The following is a 9297-nucleotide window of genomic DNA, read 5'->3' on the forward strand; positions in this document are numbered from 1 at the left end:
TCTCTTCTCACTGAGGCTCAGCTGTCCCAAAATTCAGCAGAAAAATTATAGCATCGGATGTTTTACAGCGCTCCACAGATGTTTACACGTAAACCCACTGACCGAAGCAACATGAAAGGAAAAATCTTTGCAGACCTATTACAACTAAGACGGTAAAGTCTGATGGAAGATTGGAAGCAGGGCACTTCAGGCAAAAGGGGCAGGTGCTTCAGCGCTCTGCCTCTCCTGCACATGCCTGAGGTCCAGTGTAAAGTTTCCACATGATTTGGGGTACCATGTCATCTGCTGGCAATGGTCCATTGTGTTGTCTGAGGTCCAAGGTCAACACAGCCGTCTACCAGGAAGTTTTAGAGCACTTCAGGCTTCCTGCAGCTGACCAACTTTATAGAGATGCAGATTTCATTTTCCAACAGGACTTGAAACCTGCACACAGTGCCAAAGCTACCAGTGTCTGGTTAAGCACCATGGTATCATCACTTGTAAGTCGCTTTGGACAAAAGCGTCTGCTAAATACATAAACATCCCTGTTCTTGATTGGCCAGCACTCACCTGACCGTAACCCCATAGAATATAGTATTGTGAAGAGGAAGATGCAATCTGCCAGACCCAACCATTCAGAAGAGCTGAGTCACATGAGCTCTCCTAACACCTGGGCGGTGACACAGATGTGCCACGCCACATTGCTGCAGGAATCTGGGCCAAAGGAGCCCCAATTAAATATAGAGTTTTGTACATGCTCATTCTTTCAGTTGGCCAACATTTCTAAAACTCCTTTTCTTTTTTTTTTTTTCTTTTTTTTTTTTGCATTGGTCTTAAATGATATTCTAATGTTCTGAGATACTGAATTTGGGATTTTCCTTTGTTCTCAGTTATAGTCATCAAAATCAAAGAAATACAAATTTGAAATATTTCAGTCAGTGTAATGAATGAACCGAATATCCAAGTTTCGCTTTTTGAATGGAATTATTAAAATAAATCAAATGTCATGATATTCTAATTTTATGACCATCGTCATCTGTACATAGGCCCAGCATTTGAAAATTGCTTAGATGGGTTAAAATGGAAGAGCGGAAGAGGAAGCTGTTTTTTCCCGCAGTACCCGAACGCAGCATTCACCACACCGGATGTGACGTATTTCTTCGCAGATAAACAGATTTAGCTAAAAAAAAGTTAGCCATGGCAAGTGTTGAAGAGACTTCAAATGAGCCCGCGGAGGTGAAAGAAGACAACGCGTTTGATGTAGAAACCGAGGACCAGTTCGGAGGGGATTATGGAGTTGACCCCACTCAGTACATGTTTTACAGGTAGAGTTCGGTTGTTTTTCAGAGTGCTGGCTAACTTAGCATCGGTAGCTTGTCGACTGGCTGTTTAACTTTGTTCAAACGAGTTATTTGTCTCCAGTTGTAATGTCTTTCGATTATACATTTAGCTTATCCGAGCTCAGTTTTTAGCATTATTTTTATCGTGTGTGGAGTCTTAAACATTGATATGGGTAAGTAGCCTTCTGCTAAGTGTTAGCTGTATTATTTATAACACTTGGAGGAAAAAACGGGTCTAGCAGCCGTTTACTTGTAGTTCCCAATAGAAACGTGTCGCCGTATTTATTTGTTAAGTTTGCTGTAGCATCATTCCCGTACGTAAGCAGGAAATGCAGCTGTATGTTTCTGTTTCAGAGACCGGAAGGAGTGGGCTGATCTGGAGCCAGTTCCACAAGATGATGGACCAAACCCTGTAGTGAAGATCGCCTACTCTGAGAAGTGTAAGCCATCCTAAACGCCAGAGTGACACACTGGGATTATCACACGGTCCCCAACGGTCACTGCTGTGCGACAAACACGAGATTCAGAAGTTTCATCACCTAAAAACGACTTTTGTCCTCTCCAGTTTCAGATGTGTATGACTACTTCCGTGCACTCCTGAAAAAAGATGAACGAAGTGAGAGAGCTTTTGCACTGACTGCAGAGGCCATCGAGCTGAACGCTGCTAATTACACAGTATGGTGAGCACTACCTCCCTGTGGGAGAAGGAGCTTATGACTGAATGAAAGCTGAAAGGATCTTGTGTGAAGTTCACAATTAAGAATAGACGTCAGAGAGTTGCTTTGTAGAATATTTAAAACCACCCGTGTAAAGTTACACCTCATGATGTGGGTGGTTAGGGTGAAAAAGTACCTGTAACTAGGGGTGAAACGGTATGCTGAAATCGTGTTCGGTTCAGTGTTTTGAAGAGCTCTGTTTGATTAATTTCCGGTATAATATTGTGACAGTGTGAGTGTCCTGTCAAAATGTCCCGATTGATCATGCGCCCTGGCTACTTGGCCAAGGGGATGTCCCTTTGGCTGACTGGTTAGAGCGTATGACTCTCACCCGGGAGTCTGGGGATCGAATCCCGCCCGGGCCCTCGTTTATCCACCTTGCCACAATATTATTATTGTTATTGTTATTACTATTATATTTATTTAATTTCTGAAGTGGCTACTATAGTGAACAGAACCAGGTGTCATCACAGGCTGCTGATGTAGCATGTCTTTAATTGTTTCACAAGTTATTGGTGCAGCTATGAGTGTCACGCTCATACAGACGAGTTGTGTTTGACTGTTGATGCTCCGTGTTTTTATTTCAGCAGCCAGCCTTAAAAACTCACCTCACACCGCCCAGAGTTTCTTCTTTAAAACTCGTTTTAAATAACGAGCTTCCTCCGTCCGTATTTTCCATTGTAGAAGTAAAACTTTACATCAGTTGTCACAGCAGAAAAGTTTAGCAGATGTGTTTGTTTACATTTTTGCCGCTGCGGGCGTGCACAGTGTGAGAAAAGGGCGGGAGGGGCGACGCAACGCTCCGTTCAGCGTCTCCACAGGCTCCAGTAGCAGCGACGGCCAGCTGGTTTGATCCGCTCTGAGAGGCGTTGATCAGAATTTGCAGATCACCATTTTTAAATGGAGATTGGGCACGTGCAGCCATCATGCGTCACTCAATACAGCGTCCATGCGGAAGCTCACCTAGGAACTTTTATCCCCTGCACTTAAAGAGCAAGTCACCCCCCTACCCCCCAGAGTATTACTCCACTCCCACTTCCTGTTTGATAAATGCAACAAATGCTGTTGCCTAGCAGACCGAGAGGGCAGAGCCGCTAACAAACACACACACACACAGGCTCACAATGACATTGTGACATCATATGGTACCGCTAATGTTCTAGGGTACCTCTTAGCCAATAACGATGGCAGATTTAAATTCAAATGCAGTGCTGAGTTTTTACCTGACAACGGCGCAACACTGACAGTTTTAGGTAGAAAAGTTAAATTTGTGCAAAACTATTGACGACACGTGTCTGCAGCACGATTAGACACGCATGTATATAGTTTATCAGAAAAAAAAGTTGATTTGGAGTGACTTGCTCTTTAAATCACACAAATAAATTAAAATTCATTATTTAACAGGGAAAAATACAAAACGGTACGCAGGTGGACCGAACTGAACAGGCAGCACTGAAACGGTTCACCACCCCACCCCCACCCCTCCCCGTGTGAACGTTACACCCCTACTTGTGTACGATAAATGCATGTGGTATGGTCCCAGCTGACTCTTGATGTGGACCTGTGTAGGCACTACAGGAGAGTCCTGCTGCAGGCGTTATCCAAAGACCTGAGGGAGGAGATGAGGTACATCACCAACATCATTGAGGAGCAACCCAAGAACTACCAAGTCTGGTGAGTTATTTCCCCTGATGTGCACTCCAAAAACAGTCTTGCTGTTTCTGATGAGCAGTCCCTTGTTTAGCTGTACTGTGGAATTGCTTGGGGCAAATGTTTAAACGATGTTTTAGCCTTTTGGCATTCTGATCTTCCGTCTTGATCAACTTTAGTTTGGAGAAACAGCGTACTAATGAGAAGCAACCGAGACTAATCTGTAGCCCCAGTCTCCTATAGAGAATCCTCCAAAGATTGTTTATGAACTTTCACCTTGCGCTGGTTTTTGCATCAGTTATTTACAGAGAATATTGTGATTAACATGCATCGTTAGCCACGTTTACATGCGCACATTTAATCGGATTGAACGCCCAATCAGATCAAAAGTTCTGCATGTAAACATGTCAATCGGAATGTTATGATCCTATTCGCTCCGAATGGAATGAAAATTCAATCCGATTGATAGAGGTGGTTTTGTCCGATCGTCGTTCCGATTGACGTGCATGTACACAGCTATTCGGATTGTTGGAGGAAAATAATGCCCACTGTGCATGTGTGCAACAGCGAGCGAGCCTCCCCGCCTTCATTTAGACTACCTGACTTAAAAAAAGCACTCCTAATTAACCAGCACCACATTTTAAATATGATGGTAAGCCGTCCCCGTTTCTGTCATATCTAATCCAGAACTTGCATTTTGTGGAAGTAAAATAAAAATCTGATTATTGCACAAATCATTCAACTAACGTGTCCAAGTCTTTACTGGAAACACGCAGATTCATTTCGGGTTTGCAGCACGGATCCTGGTTTCTGTTTCTGCAGCAGGTGGATGGAGACGCGCTCGTGAAGAAGACAGGGTAACGCACCTGGTTTGGGTTTAAGGAGACTGGTGCTGGGGAGAAAAACATCCTCAGTTAAATGTTTGGGTGAATATCTGTGTAAAAGCACCATCTGTGTGGACAGGACGCATGGCTTTTCGGGCAGTGTTTAGTCCCCAGTGCAGAATTTCCACTCTGGTTCCAGCGGAGGTTTAAAGCAGTCGTCTGTCACATGAAGGTCACATTCTCAACAGCAGCAGGAAATCAAACCTCCACTGGTCCCGCAGTCAGGAGAAAGTGGGTGTTAGGGCTGCTCGATTGTGGCAAAAATAAAAATCACGATTATTGTGACTGAAATTGAGATCTCGATTTTTCAATAAATGTTGTTTTTATGTGTTTGTGCCCTGACCCGAATAAATAAACAACCAGGAGAAAAATAAGTAAGAAAAAGAAACAAGATAATCACATAAAAAACTCATGAGTATAAACAGGCTGGTATATCATAGTTTAAGTCATTTAAGCCTGACCAGTACAGACCCAAATATCCAACCAATATCTTGCAAATACTGACAGAGAATTATACAGTGGTATTTCTAACATAAAAGCATACAAACACATATGTTTTAATGACTTCACTAAATGTTTCAGAGCATTTATTTAGTCCTGTCACGACGCTGTAGGAGAGCGTACGCTAGCAACGTGTCCTCAGAGAGATTCATTGTTATTCATCAGCGTGAGGAACTTATTTCTATTTATAAACTATTGATTGATTTGATTTGACATTTATTTACAGGTCCCATCTTGTAATAATTGTGCCAGCCACAGCGATAAGAGGGGGCCTGCAACCCATCAACCCAGTCTCACAGCAATCCAGGGGAAGCTGTGCGTGTGTTTAGCGCGCCGCATGCGCAGTCGCGCACATGTCGTCGTTTTTAGGAGTAGGGCATCGCTATACACTATTGGTTTTAGCGGCTCAGGAGCCTGCAGGTACAGTGTGTGTCACTCACTCCGGTTAATTCAAGAGGGAGCCATTTCTTTTGTGACCGACACATCACAACATCATTCCCTTTCCTAATTTCCTGGAGGCGGGATCGGAGCGCGGGCGGAGTTTTTTCTAACCTGCTGGAAATGTCAACACAGAAAGTAGCTAAGGGTTATCAGTAATGTTACTGGGGTGTCCGTTAGGTACTTTTAAGATTTAAAAAGTCAAGAAGGGGGAAATGGCAACAAAAGTTGCTAACTTGGCAACGCTGTGGGAGGAACGCTTGATTTGCACTCGGAGCAGCACAGGCGGGAGGAGCAAATCAGCTCGTTTTATTTTCATAATGGTTCAAAACTCAGATCGTGATTGGGATTAAAATTCAATTTATTGAGCAGCCCTAGTGGGCGTTAGTGACCTACTTCCAGGGGAGGCAGATTTCAGATGAGAGACTAGTTCAGGCGGAGGAGCTGGGCCTGGTGACGCCTTTAGTGTACATCGATGCTTTTGCAGGCTTTTCCACAAATCTGAAAACTTGCAGCTGAGAAAAGAAAATGCATGAAGCAGCCAAACATGGGTTTGGGGGCAATTTTCACAACCACAAGGTAAAAAGCTCCAAATATTAGGGTTTCCTTGATATGACCCTTTGAAGTAGACTTGTTATAACTTTTGGAAAGGTTATAGCAGTCCTGCGATTGATACACAACACGATTAATTAAAGCAATCTCAGCACTTTTATCCTTGATATTTTCAGCACCTTCCAGAATAAGTCGTTTTTGGGCTCTGTCACTTTAATGTGAATAGGGGGTTCTATGCCGGGGTCCCTCCCTGTCTGTGACCTCACAATAAGGCACTGCTTGAAACGTCTTGTTTTAGGCAAATAATTCCTGGAGCTAAACCCTGGCAGCAGGACGGGTGCATTTTCATGTTTGGACTGTTTAGAGACTCATCGCAGCACAAAGGGATGCTGAACGTGAGATTTGCACAACATTCTCTGTTAACGTTTTTAGCTAAGTTATTTGCGAAATCATTGAACTGTTTTGTTTTTAAAGAGCAAGTTCACCATTTTTTTTTCTTACTTTTTTTTTGATCGGCTCAGTCACCGAGTTTCACATGCAGGCTGAATGTAAATAGTCTTCTACCCCATTTCCTGTATTAGTCAACAAAAGCTAATAGACGGGGAAACGCTCGGATTTAAAAAGCCAGTCAGGTCTACGTCACAAAGAAAATTAACATTCATGGACTCACCCGTCCCGTCTTGACTCGTGACGGGGAAGGCTTTCGTTGGCTTAGCGTTCAGGAAACCGCAGAGAACGTCTCGACTAGTAGAAGCTAACTGTTGGCATTAGCAACTCCACCACACAGCAGAACTCCTCCAGACTTGTTATTTGTGGCGGTAAAACATCAACGTTGCAGAGCAAACCGAGTCGGTGGGAGAGTTGTGCTGCTCTTAGCCAATCAGAGGAGAGATGTCCACATACCAGGAAGTAAGACTCCCAAATCCTGCCGTGTTCTTCTCCCATCTTCTTTGGCTCGCTTCCACTTCCTGAAGCAGGAGCAACAGAGCGTTTTCTCCCCTACAGAGATCGACTCACAAAGCATTTGTTCTTCCTCTCCCACCACTAAAAACGAGTGAACGTGCTCTTTGATGGAAACACATCCTACACTCACCTTATTTGAATTCAGCGACAATATTTCAGAACTTTGAAAGACGATGGATAAAACCGAAAAGCACTCGTGAATCCCGGAGTTTTGAGTTCCTTCCTGACGAGTGGCTCCTTTCAGGACATTTGTTTAACCTCAGTAGGAAGACGCTGACCTGGATGACTGAGAACCTTTCAGATGAACACCTCCGGTTGTAAATTCTCTCCAGGCATCACAGACGTATGGTGGTGGAGTGGCTGGGTGACCCCTCAGAGGAACTGGAGTTCATCGCACAAATTCTCAGCCAAGATGCAAAGAACTACCACGCGTGGCAGCACAGGCAGTGGGTCATCCAGGTAGGAGCCACGCCCACACACCAGATCCTGTTTGCTTCATGGTCACGTCCAACGCTTGCTCTTATTTATCTCCAGGAGTACAAGCTGTGGGACAAGGAGCTGGCGTTTGTGGAGAGTCTTTTGGAGGACGATGTGAGAAACAACTCTGCGTGGAACCAGAGACATTTTGTTATTTCTCACACTACAGGATTCTCAGAACCAGCTGTGGTGGAGCGAGAGACTCAGTGAGTTCAAACACGGACAGTTCGATGGTGTCCGAGTCTTCAGATTTCTATTTTTAACGACTCTGCTCATGTTTTGGAAGGTATTGTCTGAACCAGATCAGGAAAGCTCCTCACAATGAAAGTGTGTGGAATTACCTGAAAGGGTAAGATGCAGAAAATAACAGATTTAAACCTTTTTAACGCCTGAAAAGGAACGAGCTGTTCAGATACGTTTCTGCTCTGATGTTACATCTTTCCCTCTGAGTAAAGAGAACACCTGGGCGTGAGGTCTCGGTGCTCATACCCAGTGTCTGGCAAGCCACAGGGGCTTTCACAAAGTAGAGATTTAGTTATTAAAAATCAATGACAATATTTCTTCTTCTGTCTCTGCTCCCCCAAGGATGCTGCAAGACAGAGGTCTCTCATCTCAGCCAGGTCTGCTGGAAAAGGTCCTGGAGCTGAAAGAGACGCATTGCTCACCTTATCTTCTCGCTTTTCTGTTCGATTGCTACGAGGACGCCTTAGAGAACGGCGTCCCGAAGGACAGTCTGGACCAAGGCTGTCAGGAAACTTTAGAAAAGGCTTTAGAGGTGAGTAGATGAAGAACTTTTGCAGACTTGGATGCTGGAGCTAAACTTCTGCTCATCTTTTCTGATCCCTCTGCTCAATCCTGCAGATTTGCAAGCTTCTGGCGCAGGAAAAAGACACCATTCGTAAGGAGTACTGGCAGTTTTTGGGACGTTCTTTGCAGGACAGATACGGAGGCGAGGTTTCTCCTGGCGATGCTACACCTACAGCTCCAGCGTCTGAACCCCAACAGATCAGCTAGACCGCTGGGAGACTTCTCAGTCCCTCGGTCTTCTAGGCTTCGGCCACTCTTATGAAGTTTGATATTCCTGTAAACCGTTGTGGAACTCATGAGTGGTACAGATACAGCAGTCCAGCTCTGGTGCCTCTGTTGAGGTTACGTCTCTGCTAGTGTGCTTACGACGTTCAGAAGTAAGCTTGGAAATAGTTTTCTATGATCTGATTGGAGGGAATAAGCCTGTGTCTGACTGTAGAGCTGAATACTTCTAACCAAGCTAATGAAGTGGTACAGTTTGTAGTATTTCTGTTGTTTGTAAGTTTATTTTCCATGATAATAAAGGAGTTGCAACTCTGGTTCGTTCTCTGATCAGCTCTTTAGCTCTGAACGAGTCGTGTCCATGTGGATGTGTTGTTCGGGTTTGGGGTGCCGCCAGGAGAGGAAGTGAGCTTCCCGAGTGGAGCGTCGACATCCAGAGCGCTCGTGCCCTGGACTCCCTCAGAGCTCGGAAACGGAATTACTCCACTAGATGCAGCTGTTTCTACTTCTGCCGACACTACAGCCCACCCTCTCATTTTCTACGTCCCAGCGGTGTGTAATTACAGCTCACGCTTCCCCTCGGTGTGGAGAGACCATGTTATTGGAAAGTTCACATCATCAGTTGGTGCAGCAAGACCGAGCAGGAGCGACGCGTGATGGCTATCAGCTGGCTGAAAGGGTTTCTTTTTTTTCCTGTTGTCTTGCAAAAAGAGGCTCTTACTTTGAAATCTCCGGCGCTACAGCAGATTTAACAGACTGAGTTTAGAC

At 44.6% G+C, this 9297-nt stretch overlaps 1 protein-coding gene across 1 annotated transcript; it reads left to right on the forward strand.

Annotated features, from left to right (window-relative positions):
- Nucleotides 1–1007: 1007 nt before the first annotated feature.
- On the forward strand, nucleotides 1008–8846 carry fnta (farnesyltransferase, CAAX box, subunit alpha). Its single transcript, XM_015953142.3, has 9 exons — nucleotides 1008–1304; nucleotides 1674–1759; nucleotides 1885–1999; nucleotides 3605–3709; nucleotides 7356–7482; nucleotides 7558–7706; nucleotides 7787–7849; nucleotides 8086–8275; nucleotides 8362–8846. Exons 1-9 carry the CDS (start codon nucleotides 1177–1179, stop codon nucleotides 8512–8514), a joined length of 1116 nt encoding a protein of 371 aa, XP_015808628.1. The 5' UTR covers nucleotides 1008–1176; the 3' UTR covers nucleotides 8515–8846.
- The last annotated feature ends 451 nt before the right edge of the window (nucleotides 8847–9297 follow it).

The sequence above is a fragment of the Nothobranchius furzeri genome, chromosome 1 (genome assembly GCF_043380555.1).
Source record: "Nothobranchius furzeri strain GRZ-AD chromosome 1, NfurGRZ-RIMD1, whole genome shotgun sequence".
Taxonomy (NCBI): Eukaryota; Metazoa; Chordata; class Actinopteri; order Cyprinodontiformes; family Nothobranchiidae; genus Nothobranchius; species Nothobranchius furzeri.

What these genes read in the sequence shown, in the direction of transcription:
- fnta (XM_015953142.3), top strand. Translation starts at nt 1,177, where the DNA reads ATGGCAAGTGTTGAAGAGACTTCAAATGAGCCCGCGGAGGTGAAAGAA. An exon ending in CCCAAGAACTACCAAGTCTG is followed by an intron (nt 3,710 to 7,355) that starts GTGAGTTATTTC and finishes AATTCTCTCCAG; the next exon opens with GCATCACAGACGTATGGTGG. An exon ending in CTTTAGAAAAGGCTTTAGAG is followed by an intron (nt 8,276 to 8,361) that starts GTGAGTAGATGA and finishes TCAATCCTGCAG; the next exon opens with ATTTGCAAGCTTCTGGCGCA.